Source organism: Pristiophorus japonicus, chromosome 16 (assembly GCF_044704955.1).
Source record: "Pristiophorus japonicus isolate sPriJap1 chromosome 16, sPriJap1.hap1, whole genome shotgun sequence".
Lineage (NCBI taxonomy): Eukaryota > Metazoa > Chordata > Chondrichthyes > Pristiophoridae > Pristiophorus > Pristiophorus japonicus.
In genome coordinates this window covers 136,674,921-136,693,129 of record NC_091992.1, presented here as the reverse complement: position 1 = coordinate 136,693,129, position 18,209 = coordinate 136,674,921, and the positions used below count along the sequence as shown (strand labels likewise).

Genomic DNA, 18,209 nt, shown 5'->3' with positions numbered 1-18,209 from the left:
GACCAAAACTGAACACAATATTCCAGGTGGGGCCTCACCAAGGCCCTGTTCAACTGCAGTAAGACCTCCCTGCTCCTATACTCAAATCCCCTAGCTATGAAGGCCAACATACCATTTGCCTTCTTCACCGCCTGCTGCAACTGCATGCCAACTTTCAATAACTGATGAACCATGACACCCAGGTCTCGTTGCACCTCCCCTGGAGGGATGGAAAAATAAGCTTAACTTATTTAAAATGTCACAGGATGGCTCACACTGAACACACTCTTGATGACATGTGTGAGAGGGCCTTGTGCACCTTGCAGTCCCTCGGTGGGCATTTGCCAGATCAAGAAGCTGGCCAACTGGCAACAAGGCATACGTTTGAAAAGTGATAAAAGACCCACATCCTCTCTTGTGCTTTCAATCATAGAATCATAGAAGTTTACAGCACGGAAGGAGGCCATTTCGGCCCATCATGTCCATACCTGCCAACAAGAGGCTATCCAGCCTAATCTCACTTTCCCGTTCTCAGTCCATAAGCCCTGTAGATTACAGCACTTCAGGTGCCCATCCAAGTGCTTTTTAAATGTGGTGAGGGTTTCTGCCTCTACCACCCTTTCAGGCAGTGAGTTCCAGACCCCCACCACCCTCTGGCTGAAAACATTTCCCCTCAAATCCTCCCCCCAATTACTTTAAATCTATGCCCCCTGGTTGTTGACCCCTCTGCTTAGGGAAATAAGCCCTTTCTATCCACTATATCTGGGCCCCTCATAATTTTATACACCTCAATGAGGTCTCCCCTCAGCCTCCTCTGTTCCAATAAAACAACCCCAGCCTATCTAATCTGTCCTCATAGCTTAGATTCTCCACTCCCAGCAACATCCTCATAAATCTCCTCTGTACCCTCTCCAGTGCAATCACGTCCTTCCTGTAATGCGGTGACCAGAACTGTACGCAGTACTTCAGCTGTGGCCTAACCAGTGTTTTATACAGTTCAAGCATAACCCCCCTGCTCTTGTATTCTATGCCTCGGCTAATAAAGGCAACATTCTGTATGCCTTCTTAACCACCTTATCTACCTGGCCTGCTACATTCAGGGATCTGTGGACCTGCACTCCAAGGTCCCTCTGTTCCTCTACATTTCTCAGTGTCCTACCATTTAGTGTGTTGTGGGTGGACAAGAGATATTTTCTCCAAAAGAGAGAGAAGGCTGAGGGGTAACCTGGATATCATGAAGAGGTTTGATAGGGTTTCCACTTGAAGGGGGAGGGAGACCAGAATTTGGGGCCATCAATATAAGCTAGTCACCAATAAATCCAATGGAATTCAGGAGAAACTTCTTTACCCAGAGAGTGGAACTCGCTGCCACAGCGAGTGGTTGAGACAAATAGCATAGATGCATCGAAGGGGAAGTTAGATAAGCCATGAGGGAGAAAGGAATTGGTTATGTTGATAGGGCGAGATGAAGAGGGGTGGGAGGAGGCTGGTGTGGAGCATGGACCTGTTGGACCGAATGGCCTGTTTCTGTGCTGTAAATTCTATGGAATATTTTTCTCCCTGACCTTTCTCTGCTTTCCCAGTGTCCATTGTAAAAGGGCAGTCACCCTGATCCCCAGCCCCTGCTATTCTGAAAACAGCCAGGAGGAAACATAGAAACTAGGAGCAGTAGTAGGTCATTCGGCCCTTCGAGTCTGCACCGCCATTCAATAAGATCATGGCTGATCTGATCATGGACTCAGCTCCACTTCCCCGCCCGCTCCCCATAACCCCTTATCTTTGAATAAATTTAAGACAGAAATAGACAGTTTCTTAAATGTCCCAACTGCCACAGCTCTCTGAGGCAGCGAATTCCAGAGATTTACAACCCTCAGAGAAGAAATTTCTCCTCATCTGTTTTAAATGGGCGGCCCCTTATAAGATCGTGCCCTCTAGTTCTAGTCTCCCCCAACAGTGGAAAACATCCTCTCTGCATCCACGTTGTCAAGCCACTTCATAATCTTATACGTTTCAATAACCATTGGTTAAATGGTGGAATGGTGAGCACTCTGGACTTTGAATCTTGAGCAGCGTCGGAGGTGCGTGGAGAGGCGCGAGTTCCAGGGTCGGCGAGAGGCCGAAAAAGGCCCAACGCGGCGGCAGTCGGGAGCAGCGTCGAGGAGGTGTGTGGAGAGGCGAGCCGGTGCAGCTACAGGGAGAAGGCAAAAAAGTACAAAGAAACAGAAAGGTGACGTCACAGCCAAGGGGGTAAGTGATTGGCTGGTGATTGGTGAGTAGTTTTTCTTTTTTCTCTTATATAACAGTGAGTAAACTTTAGCATTGTTGTTGCTTATCAAAGGGTTAAGTCATGGCAGGACAGCTCGGTCACGTGTTATGCTCCTCCTGTACCATGTGGGAACTCAGGGACGACACCAGTGTTCCTGACGACTATGTGGGCGGGAAGTGTGTTCACCTCCAGCTCCTGACGGTCCGCGTTGCGGAATTGGAGCTGAGGGTGGATTCACTCTGGAGCATCCACGATGCTGAGAATGACGTGAGTAGCACGTGTAGTGAGTTGGTCTTACCGCAGGGAAAGGGTCCACAGCCAGATAGGGAATGGAAGACCAGCAGGAAGAGCAGTGCAAGGAAGGTAGTGCAGGGGTCCCCTGTGGTCATCCCCCTGCAAAACAGATACACTGCTTTGAGTACTGTTGGGGGGGGGATGACTCATCAGGGGAGGGCAGCAGCAGCCAAGTTCATGGCACCGTGGCTGGCTCTGTTGCCTAGGAGGGCAGGAAAAAGAGTGGGAGAGCGATAGTGATAGGGGATTCAATTGTAAGGGGAATAGATAGGCGTTTCTGCGGCCGCAACCGAGACACCAGGATGGTATGTTGCCTCCCTGGTGCAAGGGTCAAGGATGTCTCGGAGCAGGTGCAGGACATTCTAAAAAGGGAGGGAGAACAGCCAGTTGTCGTGGTGCACATTAGTACCAACGACATAGGTAGAAAAAGGGATGAGGTCCTACGAAACGAATTTAAGGAGCTAGGAGCTAAATTAAAAAGTAGGACCTCAAAAGTAGTAATCTCGGGATTGCTACCAGTGCCACGTGCTAGTCAGAGTAGGAATCGCAGGATAGCTCAGATGAATACGTGGCTTGAGCAATGGTGCAGCAGGGAGGGATTCAAATTCCTGGGGCATTGGAACCGGTTCTGGGGGAGGTGGGACCAGTACAAACCGGACGGTCTGCACCTGGGCAGGACCGGAACCAATGTCCTAGGGGGGAGTGTTTGCTAGTGCTGTTGGGGAGGAGTTAAACTAATATGGCAGGGGGATGGGAACCAATGCAGGGAGACAGAGGGAAACAAATAGGAGACAAAAGCAAAAGACAGAAAGGAGATGAGGAAAAGTGGAGGGCAGAGAAACCCAACGCAAAGAACAAAAAGGGCCACTGTACAGCAAAATTCTAAAAGGACAAAGGGTGTTAAAAAAACAAGCCTGAAGGCTCTGTGTCTTAATGCAAGGAGTATCTGTAATAAGGTGGATGAATTAACTGTGCAAATAGATGCTAACAAATATGATGTGATTGGGATTACAGAGACGTGGCTCCAGGATGATCAGGGCTGGGAACTCAACATCCAGGGGTATTCAACATTCAGGAAGGATAGAATAAAAGGAAAAGGAGGTGGGGTAGCATTGCTGGTTAAAGAGGAGATTAATGCAATAGTTAGGAAGGACATTAGCTTGGATGATGTGGAATCTATATGGGTAGAGCTGCAGAACACCAAAGGGCAAAAAACATTAGTGGGAGTTGTGTACAGACCTCCAAACAGTAGTAGTGATGTTGGGGAGGGCATCAAACAGGAAATTAGGGGTGCATGCAATAAAGGTGCAGCAGTTATAATGGGTGACTTTAATATGCACATAGATTGGGCTAACCAAACTGGAAGCAATACGGTGGAGGAGGATTTCCTGGAGTGCATAAGGGATGGTTTTCTAGACCAATATGTCGAGGAACCAACTAGGGGGGAGGCCATCTTAGACTGGGTGTTGTGTAATGAGAGAGGATTAATTAGCAATCTCGTTGTGCGAGGCCCCTTGGGAAAGAGTGACTATAATATGGTGGAATTCTGCATTAGGATGGAGAATGAAACAGTTAATTCAGAGACCATGGTCCAGAACTTAAAGGCGGCTAACTTTGAAGGTATGAGGCGTGAATTGGCTAGGATAGATTGGCGAATGATACTGAAGGGGTTGACTGTGGATGGGCAATGGCAGACATTTAGAGACCGCATGGATGAACTACAACAATTGTACATTCCTGTCTGGCGTAAAAATAAAAAAGGGAAGGTGGCTCAACCGTGGCAATCAAGGGAAATCAGGGATAGTATTAAAGCCAAGGAAGTGGCATACAAATTGGCCAGAAATAGCAGCGAACCCAGGGACTGGGAGAAATTTAGAACTCAGCAGAGGAGGACAAAGGGTTTGATTAGGGCAGGGAAAATGGAGTACGAGAAGAAGCTTGCAGGGAACATTAAGACGGATTGCAAAAGTTTCTATAGATATGTAAAGAGAAAAAGGTTAGTAAAGACAATCGTAGGTCCCCTGCAGTCAGAATCAGGGGAAGTCATAATGGGGAACAAAGAAATGGCGGACCAATTGAACAAGCACTTTGGTTCGGTATTCACTAAGGAGGACACAAACAACCTTCCGGATATAAAAGGGGTCAGAGGGTCTAGTAAGGAGGAGGAACTGAGGGAAATCCTTATTAGTTGGGAAATTGTGTTGGGGAAATTGATGGGATTGAAGGCCGATAAATCCCCAGGGCCTGATGGACTGCATCCCAGAATACTTAAGGAGGTGGCCTTGGAAATAGTGGATGCATTGACAGTCATTTTCCAACATTCCATTGAATCTGGATCAGTTCCTATGGAGTGGAGGGTAGCCAATGTAACCCCACTTTTTAAAAAAGGAAGGAGAGAGAAAACAGGTAATTATCGACCGGTCAGCCTGACATCGGTAGTGGGTAAAATGATGGAATCAATTATTAAGGATGTCATAGCAGTGCATTTGGAAAGAGGTGACATGATAGGTCCAAGTCAGCATGGATTTGTGAAAGGGAAATCATGTTTGACAAATCTTCTGGAATTTTTTGAGGATGTTTCCAGTAGAGTGGACAAGGGAGAACCAGTTGATGTGGTATATTTGGACTTTCAGAAGGCTTTCGACAAGGTCCCACACAAGAGATTAATGTGCAAAGTTAAAGCACATGGGATTGGGGGTAGTGTGCTGACGTGGATTGAGAACTGGTTGGCAGACAGGAAGCAAAGAGTAGGAGTAAATGGGTACTTTTCAGAATGGCAGGCAGTGACTAGTGGGGCACCGCAAGGTTCTGTGCTGGGGCCCCAGCTGTTTACACTGTACATTAATGATTTAGACGAGGGGATTAAATGTAGTATCTCCAAATTTGCGGATGACACTAAGTTGGGTGGCAGTGTGAGCTGCGAGGAGGATGTTATGAAGCTGCAGAGCGACTTGGATAGGTTAGGTGAGTGGGCAAATGCATGGCAGATGAAGTATAATGTGGATAAATGTGAGGTTATCCACTTTGGTGGTAAAAACAGAGAGACAGACTATTATCTGAATGGTGACAGATTAGGAAAAGGGGAGGTGCAACGAGACCTGGGTGTCATGGTACGTCAGTCATTGAAGGTTGGCATGCAGGTACAGCAGGTGGTTAAGAAAGCAAATGGCATGTTGGCCTTCATAGCGAGGGGATTGGAGTACAGGGGCAGGGAGGTGTTGCTACAGTTGTACAGGGCCTTGGTGAGGCCACACCTGGAGTATTGTGTATAGTTTTGGTCTCCTAACCTGTGGAAGGACATTCTTGCTATTGAGGGAGTGCAGCAAAGGTTCACCAGACTGATTCCCGGGATGGCGGGACTGACCTATCAAGAAAGACTGGATCAACTGGGCTTGTATTCACTGGAGTTCAGAAGAATGAGGGGACCTCATAGAAACGTTTAAAATTCTGATGAGTTTAGACAGATTAGATGCAGGAAGAATGTTCCCAATGTTGGGGAAGTCCAGAACCAGGGATCACAGGATAAGGGGTAAGCCATTTAGGACCGAAATGAGGAGAAAATGCTTCACCCAGAGAGTGGTGAACCTGTGGAATTCTCTACCCCAGAAAGTTGTTGAGGCCAATTCACTAAATATATTCAAAAAGGAGTTAGATGAAGTCCTTACTACTAGGGGTATCAAGGGGTATGGTGAGAAAGCAGGAATGGGGTACTGAAGTTGCATGTTCAGCCATGAACTCATTGAATGGTGGTGCAGGCTAGAAGTGCCGAATGGCCTACTCCTGCACCTATTTTCTATGTTTCTATGTAATAAGATCACCTCTCATTCTTCTTAATTCCAATGAGTAGAGGCCCAACCTACTCAACCTTTCCTCATAAGTCAACCTCCTCATCCCCTGAATCAACCTAGTGAACCTTTTCTGAACTGCCTCCAAAGCAAGTATAGCCTTTCGTAAATATGGAAACCAAAACTGTACGCAGTATTCCAGGTGTGACCTCACCAATCGTTTATATAGCTGTAGTAAGACTTCCCTGCTTTTATACTGCATCCCCTTTGCAATAAAGGCCAAGATACCATTGGCCATCCTGATCACTTGCTGTACCTGCATACTATCCTTTTGTGTTCCATGCACAAGTACCCCCAGGTCCCGCTGTACTGCGGCACCTGCAATCTTTCTCTATTTAAATAATAACTTGCTCTTTGATTTTTTTCTGCCAAAGTGCATGACCTCACATGTTCCAACATTATACTCCATCTGCCAAATTTTTGCCCACTCACTTAGCCTGTCTGTGTCCTTTTGCAGATTTTTTGTGTCCTCCTCACACATTGCTTTTCCTCCCAGCTTTGTATCGTCAGCAAACTTGGCTACGTTACACTCAGTCCCTTCTTCAAAGTCATTAATATAGATTGTAAATAGTTGGGGTCCCAGCACTGATCCCTGCGGCACCCCACGAGTTACTGGTTGCGAACCAGAGAATTAACCATTTATCCCGACTCTCTGTTTGTTAGCCAAACCTCTATCCGTGCTAATATATTACCCCCAACCCCATGAACTTTTATCTTGTGCAGTAACCTTTTATGTGGCACCTTGTTAAATAAATGCCTTCTGGAAATCCAAATACACCACATCCACTGGTTCCCCTTTATCCACCCTGTTCGTTACATCTTCAAAGAACTCCAGCAAATTTGTCAAACATGACTTCCCCTTCATAAATCCATGCTGACTCTGCCTGACCGAATTTTGCTTTTCCAAATGTCCTGCTACTGCTTCTTTAACAATGGACTCCAACATTTTCCCAACCACAGATGTTAGGCTAACTGGTCTATAGTTTCCTGCTTTTTGTCTGCCTCCTTTTTTAAATAGGGGCGTTACATTTGCAATTTTCCAATCTGCTGGGACCTCCCCAGAATCCAGGGAATTTTGGTAAATTACAACCAATGCATCCACAATCTCTGCCGTTACTTCTCTTAAGACCCTAGGATGCAAGCCATCAGGTCCAGGGGATTTATCTGCCTTTCGTCCCATTATTTTACTGAGTACAACCTCCTTAGTGATTGTGATTGTGATTGTGTTAAGTTCATCCCCCTCCCCATGGCCCCTTGACTATGCACTGCCGGAATATTGTTAGTGTCCTCTACCGTAAAGACTGATACAAAATATTTATTCAGAATTTCTGCCATCTCCATGTTCCCCATTACTAATTCCCCGGTCTCGTCCTCCAAGGGACCAACATTTACTTTAGCCACTCTTTTTTTCCTTTTTATATACTGATAGAAACTCTTGCTATCTGTTTTTATATTTTGCGCTAGTTTACTTTCAAAGTCTATCTTCCCTTTCTTAATAATTTTTTTTAGTCATTCTTTGCTGGCTATTAAAGGCTTCCCAATCTTCTGTCCTCCCACTAGTTTTGGCCACTTTGTATGCCCTTGTTTTTAATTGGATACCATCCTTTATTTCTTAAGTTAGCCACGGATGGCTTTCTTTTCTCTTACACCCTTTCCTCCTCACTGGAGTTTATTTTTGTTGAGAGTTGTGAAATATCTCCTTAAATGTACACCACTGTTCATCAACCGTCCTACACTTTAATCTATTTTCCCAGTCCACTTTACCCAACTCTGCCCTCATACCTTCATAGTTTCCTTTATTTAAGCTTAGTACGCTGGTTAGAGATCCAACTTTCTCACCCTCCATCTGAATTTGAAATTCAATCATGCTATGATCACTCCTCATACGACAGTCCTGCCATCCCAGGAATCAGTCTGGTGAACCTTCGCTGTACTCCCTCTTTGGCAAGTATATCCTCTCTTAGGTAAGGAGACCAAAACTGCGCACACTACTCCAGGTGCGGTCTCACCAAGGCCCTGTATAACTGTAGTAAGACATCCTTACTCCTGTACTCAAACCCTCTTGCAATGAAGGCCAACATACCCTTTGCCTTCCTAACTGCTTGCTGCACCTGCATGTTTGCTTTCACTGACTGGTGTACAAGGACACCCAGGTCCCTCTGTACATCGACACTTCCCAAGCCATCACCATTTAAATAATACTTTGTCCTTATGTTTTTCCTACCAAAGTGGATACCTTCACATTTATCCACGTTATACTGCATCTGCCATGTGTTTGCCCACTCACTCAACCTATCTAAATCACCTTGCAGCATCTTCTCATCCTCCTCACAACTCACAATCCCACCTAGTTTTGTGTCATCAGCAAACTTGGAAATATTATATTTGGTTCCCTCATCCAAATCATTTATATATATATTGTGAATAGCTGGGGCCCCAGCACTGATCCCTGTGGTATCCCACTAGTCACTGCCCGCTACCCCAAAAAAGAGCCGTTTATTTCAACTCTCTCTTTCCTGTCAGTTAACCAATTTTCAATCCATGCCAATACATTACCCCCAATCCTATGTGCTTTAATTTTGCACACTAACCTCTTATGTGGGACTTTATCAAAGGTCTTCTGAAAATCTAAATACACTACATCCACTGGTTCTTCCTTATCTATTCTATCAGTTACATCCTCAAAAAACTCCAATAGGTTTGTCAAACATGATTTTCCTTTTATAAATCCATGTTGACTTTGTTTAATCCCGTTGATATTATCCAAGTGTGCCGTTATCACATCCTTTATAATAGACTCCAGCATTTTCCCTACTACTGACGTCAGGCTACTGATAGAGGTGAGTGTGAGCAGCCCATGAATGTCGAGCAACCCTCAGATTGGCTCAATCTGGTTGTGAATAAGCTCCCAGTTCCTAGCACATGCCTCTCTGCACCAGCATAGCTAACTCTAGGCACTCGGTGCTGGGGGGACGACGAGGGGGACACAGGCCCAAACCAGCATGGTCCCACATTACTCCACGAAGCACGTCCCTTACGAAAGGTGCTGCAATCTACATGGTAACAGAGTGCTGCTGAATTACAACCACCAGGGCAAGTCATGAAGGAATGATCAATTAAGACATTACCTGGACAGACTAAGGAAAAATACACCTGGTAATTTACATATTTCCTCAGTTAAGGGAAAAGGAAAAAATACAGTAAGGATTGCCCTAGATGAAGGGCGAGAAGCTCCCACTCTTTTTGTACGTGTTTAGTGTCCCATCACATGATGATCCCTCTATATAATTCATTGCATAAATCCCACCTCGCTTTAGCTTGCTGTAACAATAGTTTGTTACCAACAACTTAAGCATCAATTTTCTAACCGCTGCTAGTTCATCTCTGTCATAAGGTACACAAGCAAGAGGTGGCAGAGACAGGGATACACCTTTTCACACAGAGGGTAGTGGAAATCTGGAACTCTCTCCCCAAAAAGGCTGTGGATGCTGGGAGATAATTGGAGCTTTCAAGACTGAGATCAACAGATTGTTGTTGGGTAAGGGTATCGAGGGATATGGAGCAAAGGTGAGTAAATGGAGTTGAGGTACGGATCAGTCCTGATCTAATTGAATGGAGGAGCAGGTTCGAGGGGCTGAATGGTCTCCTGTTCCTGTATCACTGACTGACAGACAGCTAATTGGAACACAGCAAGATCCCACAAGCAGGAAATGAAGAGTTAATCTGCTTTCTTGGTGATGTTGGTTGAGTCAGGAACATTGAGCAAATTGGGAGAACGCCCCTGCTCTTCGAATTGTGCCGCGGGATCTTTAACACCCACCTGAGCAGACAGACCGTTTAACATCTCACTCCAATTTATATTATTTGTGGAGAGCAGAATCCATTTTTCCCAAATGTGTTATACACGCACAAACACACACAAGACATGACACGATGTGATAAAATGCTCACTCTCTACTCCAGTTCGAAGCCGATTTCAATTGATTGACATTTCCACTTTGGCTCCAAGCGCGTTGCTCTCAAGTGCTGCACGATGTCAAATTCAATGGGATTCATCCGGAGATTGATGGCCCTGTTAAATCAGAGTGCGAGGATAGGAAGTGGCATAGTTGATTCACAACACAACCAACGTCAAGTATATACACAAGTCATTCAAACGTAGGAAGCCAAACAAACCGAATCACAATCCCATCTTTTTCATCCACCAGCACCAAAATCACAGTGTAAAATTGTTCCCAGTTTCTTCAATTTTAATGCAGTGGATAACAGATACACAGGAGCAGGATTGGGCCATTCAGCATCTCTAGCCTGTCTGCCACATTTCCCTTAAAAATGTATTCAGACATTTAGTCACTGTGATCCAGAGGACACAGATTAAAGGCCATGCAAGAAAACACTTTTTTACACAGCAAGTGGTTAGGATCTGGAATGCACTGCCGTAAAGGGTGGTGGAGGCAGACTCAATCTTATCTTTCAAGTGGGAGTTGTAGAAGTATCTGAAGGGGAAAAAAATTGCAGGCTCCAGGAAAGTGGGACTAGCTGAGATTTGGCACAGGCTCGACAGGCTGAATGGCCACCTTCTGTGCTGTAACCATTCTATGATTCTAAGTGCAAAACAACACCTTACAGCCATTGTATCATGATTTGCCTGTACATTTAGTTCAGGTGTTTCTAAGTCTCTCCCACCGGCCACCAACATGAACCAAGGAGCCTGCGGTACCGACCCACTTTATCCCTGTACAACACCACCACCATGTGGGCAGACAGCATTACTGCAACTTGGATAAATGATAGATCAGCAATTGAAAAATGTTGGATTATTTTCACAAAAAAACACATAGGGGAGGTCACTCTTGTGAACATTGACTGGGACGTGTAGAGGAACATTCACTCTGTATCTAACCCATGCTGTAGGATCTGAGTATAGGAGCAGGGAGGTCTTACTGCAATTGTACAGGGCCTTGGTGAGACCACACCGGGAATATTGTGTACAGTTTTGGTCTCCTAATCTGATGAAGGATGTTCTTGCTATTGAGGGAGTGCAGCAAAGGTTCACCAGACTGATCCCCAGGATGGCAGGACTGACATATGAGGAGAGACTGGATCAACTGGGCTTGTATCCACTGGAGTTTAGAAGAATGAGAGGTGATCTCATAGAAACATATAAAATTCTGACGGGATTGGACAGGTTAGAGGCAGGAAGAATGTTCCCATTGCTGGGAAGTCCAGAACCAGGGGTCACAGTCTAAGAATAAGGGGTAAGCCATTTAGGACCGAGATGAGAAGAAACTTCTTCACTTAAGAGAGTGGTTAACCTGTGGAATTCTCTACCGCAGAAAGTTGTTGAGGCCAGGTCGTTAGATATATTCAAAAGGGAGTTAGATATGGCCCTTACGGCCAAAGGGATCAAGGCGTATGGAGAGAAAGCAGGAAAGGGGTACTGAGGTTGAATGATCAGCCATGATCTTATTGAATGGCGGTGCAGGTTCGAGGGGCCGAAAGGCCTACTCCTGCACCTATTTTCTATGTTTCTATACCTGCCCTGGGAGTGTTTGATGGGACAGTGTAGAGAGCGCTTTACTCTGTATCTAACCCGTGCCGTACCTGATCTGGATGTGTTCGATTCTGACACTGTACAATGGAACATTTTCCACTTAGCACCAGTTTGGCGTCCATTGTATTAAAAAAATTGTAATTCTGTATACATGTGCATTTTTAAATTACCACAAAATCTGTTGTATAAAACATAATAAACACAACACAAACCTTGAAGAGTGCTCTGATACAGCAGAATACAGGAGATCGGAGATCTGAAGGCATTTAGGGATATTCTGGAAAGAGAATGTTCGGAGATTTCTTCAGATTCCAGCATTACCTGCTCAGTGGCGAGCACCTCGCACCTTGCCTGAGTCAGAAGGTCATGGGTTCAAGTCCCACCAGAGACTTGAGCACAACAATTCAGGCAAACTCTCCCAGTGCAGTACTGAGGGAGCGCCGCACTGTCGGAGGGGCAGTACTGAGGGAGCGCCGCACTGTCGGAGGGGCAGTACTGAGGGAGCGCTGCACTGTAGGAGGGACAGTACTGAGGGAGCGCTGCACTGTGGGAGGGACAGTACTGAGGGAGCGCTACACTGTCGGAGGGGCAGTACTGAGGGAGCGCTGCACTGAAGGAGGGGCAGTACTGAGGGAGCGCTGCACTGTCGGAGGGGCAGTACTGAGGGAGCGCTGCACTGTTGGAGGGGCAGTACTGAGGGAGCACTGCACTGTCGGAGGGACAGTACTGAGGGAGCACTGCACTGTCGGAGGCGCCATCTTTCTGATGAGATGTTCAATCGAGGCTCCGTCAACTCTCAGATGGATGTAAAAGTGCAGGGGCATTCTTCCCTGGTGTCCTGGCCAATATTTATCCCTCAATCAACATAACAAAAACAGATTATCTGGTCAGAATCTCATTGCTGTTTTTGAGAACTTGCTGTGCGCAAATTGTCTGCTGCATTTCCTGCAACTACAGTTCAAAAAGCACTTCATGCGCGTTGAGACATCCTGAGGTCATAAAATGTGCAATATAAATACAAGTCTTTTCCTTTTTAGCCATTAGATGGCAGTGTTGCATTTGTAGACAATCTTAATTCGGCATATGTGCTTCCATCAAAGGTGAAGCTGCAGTTCCTCAAGCCTCACTACCTCTTCTCACTTGCAAAACACTCCCGAAAGCTTTTGTGTTTAACCATGCTGTTAGCTACATCTTTATATGTTTATAACACTTGCTCAGTGTCCACCATTCCCTCAAAGCATGTCAAGCCATTTAGTTACATAAAAGGCCCACTGCAAATGGTAAGAGCCTGCACATCAGACAGCCAGACAGATTGCGAAGGACAGGACATCGAGCCTGAGCTCAATATTATGGCCAGGTGTATCACTGACCCCTCATGGAAAGGGACAGGGCAATTTCTGGCTGCAACAACCTATCATGAGTCAAGGAGATTAGAAAACATCGATGATAGGCTTTTCACCTCAAACAACGGGACCCACGAAACTCCAGAGGGGTGGTTGCTGCCAAACGTTGTTCTCGTTTCATAATGTAAACATATTTCACATAAAATGGAAAATAAAGATAGTAAGATTAAAAAATGTCGACCTCCCCTTTCAAACCCAACCTCTCCAAGAACTTTTCCAACTTCTCGAACAAAATCCCACTAATCGATCTTGTTGAGGTAGAAGATCAGCCATGACCTTATTGGATGGTGGAGCAGGCTCCAGGGCACGACTCCTATTTCTTATGATCCTTCCCAACCTCCACTGGCTCTGGTTTTGATTTCAATGTCTACTTATGTAGGCAACACTGACTTATGTAGCCAATTTATACATAGCAAAACCCCACAAATGGAGCAAATGAGATGATATCCATTTTTGGTGGTATTGTTTTGAGAGAGGAGTGTTGGCCTAAGCTCTGGGAGAACTCTCCGCTCTTCAAATAGAGCCATGGGATCTTTCACATCTCCCTGAACCAGTGGAAAAGATGGGACTTTGGTTTAACGTCTCATCAGACAGTGCAGCACTCCCTCAGTACTGCCCCTCCAACAGTGCAGCACTCCCTCAGTACTGCCCCTCCGACAGTGCAGCGCTCCCTCAGTACTGCCCCTCCGACAGTGCAGCGCTCCCTCAGTACTGCCCCTCCGACAGTGCGGCGCTCCCTCAGTACTGCCCCTCCGACAGTGCGGCGCTCCCTCAGTACTGCCCCTCCAACAGTGCGGCGCTCCCTCAGTACTGTCCCTCCGACAGTGCGGCGCTCCCTCAGTACTGCCCCTCCGACAGTGCGGCGCTCCCTCAGTACTGCCCCTCCGACAGTGCGGCACTCCCTCAGTACTGCCCCTCCGACAGTGCGGCGCTCCCTCAGTACTGCCCCTCCGACAGTGCGGCGCTCCCTCAGTACTGCCCCTCCGACAGTGCGGCGCTCCCTCAGTACTGCCCCTCCGACAGTGCGGCGCTCCCTCAGTACTGCACTGAGTGTGTTAGCCTGGATTATGTGCTCAAATCCAGGAGTGGCACTTGAACCTTTTGACCAGAGATGAATGTGCTACCACTACGGCAAGCCGAATGAACCCAAATGAAAGTAGGAAAAGAAGTTAGAAGTTTTCTGGCATACTTGCAGCACAAACTTCGCAGAATTAATGCTCACATCAGACTCAGAACTTTAAACTGGAAGAGGGAATCCTGGACTACGTTAAAGGCGATTTACTGTCTACAGTGCGACAAGTAGTATCCTGAATAGATACCCTGACTTTCTTGTTCACATGCTGAATAACCCGCTGACCACTTCCAGAATGATTTTATTTCATCTCAGAAATGCTGTCATTTGGGAAGTGTACAAACCAGCACACATGTATCCGTGATAAAAAGAATCACACCTGCACACACTCACTGTCAAATGTTTCCATTATAAATTGCTATGTCTACATTTCTAATTCATACGTTTGTAATCCCCATGTAAACTTGTCACACTGCAATTACACCCTCCCACCAGTGGGAGTGCTGCACTGTCACCAATGGCAGGAGAGTGTAATTACAGTGCGACAAGTTCACAGACAGTTTCCATTATATAAATGTAGAGTCTCGAATGGAAATATAAAAATAATTAGATTGTATAACTAAAATGGGTAGTGAATTACATCAGTGCATCCCCTGCCCTCTAATCCCAAGTCCCCTGAAGCGGGACCCCCCATCTATAACAGAGATTGACTAGTAATATATTAAAACTTTCATATCAGATTTAAAGACGAATAGTAAGGAACACAGTGATTTTTGAAACCACACACACAGCATAGTAAACTCAGTGCAAAATTATGTCTACCAGGGTATGGATTGGAGAACTACCTCTATTGGAATAAGAACAGAAAATGCTGGCAATGTACAGCAGGTCTCTCAGCGTCTGTGAAGAGAAAAGGACATGGCAGCTCACCAGGTGTGGACGTTAACCGAGAACACTTCTGTTTACCCATACTCTGTTGAGACACCACTGGGAACTTATGAAGAACTTCAATCACATCAAATCATGAGGAAAAGTGAAGAATTTCAGTGTGGACTTTTCATGAGAACCTAATGGTGGGCGAGCCGATGGGCGGAACGGCCATCTCTCTCAATGGCCCTGTGCTTGTAGAGCTGGCACACACAGGCGTGTCGGCGATGGGAAAACCATCCACTCCACTTCAATTTCCCCCCACTCTCAATCAGCATCAAGAACTCCCAGATCGGACTGTAGTACTCTGGACTGCTTCCCAAAGCACACTCTGGTGTTGGTTGGTGTATAGGTATGGGTCTGTACCAGGATTCTTCAGGGAGTTACCTTTGCCTTGCTGTCACATACAGCGAAAATCAGCAAATTGAGGACGTGGTTGGTCACAGAAATGGGAGTATAATACCTGCACAATATCCCAAAGAATGGCGACTGAATTAAGGAGATGGGAGTGGAAAAAAGGCAAAGAAGAAAAATATGCAGTGAAGAGAGAGATTAAACGAATTTCCCTTTATATAGCACATTACAAAGTCTCAAACATCCCAATGTTTTGAAGACATTTACGTCAGCAAAAGTGGCAGCCATTTTGTGCCCAGTAAGAACCCACAAACTGGTCTATTGAAGGAAGGACGTTGGCCTGGGACAACTTCCTGCTCTTCTTCCAAAGTGCCATGGGATCTTTAACACCCACCTGAACCATCAGGATCTCAGTTTAACATTCATCGAAGGATGACAACTCGACAGTGTAGCATTCACCCTGCACTGCCGTGGCAGCCCAGATTATGTCCTAAGGTCGTAGGTTTGGGCTTGAACCCACGACCTTCTGGTTCAGAGGTGAAAGTGCTACCAACTAAGCCAAGTAGGAATTCATGCCAATCGAGCTGAAAGATCTTACCACTGGAGAAATGGAACATTTGATCATTACAGCTAGTCCTTCCCAGATTAGGTCATCTTAGCCCTAGAAGTACCCTGTAACTCTGTCCTCCTACAATGATAGTGATACTTTTGACCCGGAGTGGGGTGTGCTACCCACTGAGCCATGCCAACACCACATTTCCATTTCTCAGTGACAGTGCCTATCAGTGTTGAATTTTGTTAAATGTTGTGGACCTGCAACCATTGGGGGCTGGTTTCATACTGCCCTCAAACACATCTTCCTTGGGCTTATACTGCCCAGAGAGATGATCTTCACTCCAGCATTCTGGGCTGGATTTGAACCCAATTCGATATTTGAAACAATTGCACCACCCAAATCCTCAGAGAACTCAATAAGGTGAGAAGAACAACAGCAACACTGAACTTCAAAAAAGCCGCATTACAAAGGACTTGCTTTTGGAGGGAGGGAAGGTTTGTTTGAAACTGTGCATTGAGAGAAGGTATGTGCCAACGGCACTAGTTTTCGTGGCAAAATGGACAGAATCACCGATTGTGATCACTAAAACGGTAAAAAAAAATCTCAGGAAACCTTACAGAATAAAAATAAAATCCGATTTATTCAGTCATTGCAAATCAGCGGGCCTGATTGCGCATGATTCTCAACCCTCAGAATGAATCCATTTCCAATTTCGACGCTGTGATAGCGCAGGTCACACACCACGCAAACTCGCTCAGAGCCGAAGAAACACAACCAAGAAAACAGCAGCCGTCTTTGATATACATATATATATTTTTTCTTGTACAAAGTTACATTCTGAACCACAAAGGTTCATTAATAATATGTAATAAATACTGAAATGGCTACACTGCAATAGGAGCTATTGAGCTCACCATAATGAAGCCTTGGGTTTCAACAGAGAGCAATTCAACGCCGGAGCATTCAGTTTTCAAATTACAGAGCAATTAAAATACAAGATAAAGTGTCTAAAGAGATCAACTTACAAAAAAAATACAGACCATAAAATTTGTATATATATTTTTAAAATAGGCTTGGAGAGACACAAATGTTTCTTTCTCAACAAAACTGTCAATAAAATTAAAGCACTTCTGTTAGAGAAAAGAAGACATTTTAGTAGTGTATATAAAATGGTTCTGAGGTGCAGCACAGGTCGTTAACTTTCCCCATCAAGAGTGTCCACAGTTTTCTACAACAAATTGCAATTTAAAAAAAATGAACTGAGCTGAACTGGATGATATCTCCCTAAACACCACAGGGCTCTAAAACAAAACTGACTGACTGGCTCTCTCGCTCTACCAATCATTTGACATGAGTGCTACTCCGGGTTAATGTCCTTTGGTAACCGTGATAACACCCATGCAGAAATAAATAGCTTTCTTTATAATCATTGCAAATACAAATTAGTTCTTTAGAATAGTGTTAGCATAATAACCCTCAAGAACTAACACCTGTTGTTTTACTAAGGCAGCCTATGATCTTTGAAGTGACTATGCTCAGCAAGCGCTGTCTTTCAACAGTAGGAAGACCCTGTAACAAGGACAAGGATAGGAGCGATTCAGAGATACCTACCTCCTGCTCGGAGCTCCACCATGCAAACTGAGGAACCATGGTGAAGAACTGCTCAAACACTCTGCGGTGAAGAAATTAAAATGAAAATAAACCAAAATAAAACAACATGCAAGGTTTTCTTGTAACTCAAGTCATTCTGTGGTGAAGTTGTGTCGTTCAGTCATTGTTGAGTGTGACTTGCCACACGATTAAGTGACTTCTCTCTGCTTTGGCCAGTGTTGGCTGGATCTGTAGCGTCTCTCTGAGCTCCTCTGTCTCTTCACTCTCATCACCTAAAGGGAACAACACATTTCAAACAACCCTTGCCATGATGTATGACGTTAATGAGAAGATGTCATAGAATCTTAC

At 45.3% G+C, this 18,209-nt stretch overlaps 1 protein-coding gene and 1 long non-coding RNA gene across 5 annotated transcripts in view; one reads left to right on the top strand and one right to left on the bottom strand.

Moving 5' to 3' along the window:
- LOC139226873 (uncharacterized) overlaps positions 1-18,209 on the top strand; it is a 284,995-nt gene that overhangs the window by 252,958 nt on the left and 13,828 nt on the right. The window lies entirely within an intron of this gene.
- The window catches only part of LOC139226871 (C-Jun-amino-terminal kinase-interacting protein 4-like), a 279,135-nt gene continuing 277,814 nt past the window's right edge, over positions 16,889-18,209 (bottom strand). For all 4 annotated transcript variants that reach the window (XM_070857971.1, XM_070857972.1, XM_070857973.1 and 1 more), the window contains one exon: positions 16,889-18,133. In XM_070857971.1, coding sequence (XP_070714072.1) covers positions 18,018-18,133 — 116 coding nt within the window. In that variant the 3' untranslated portion in view covers positions 16,889-18,017. The remainder of the gene's footprint in view (positions 18,134-18,209) is intronic.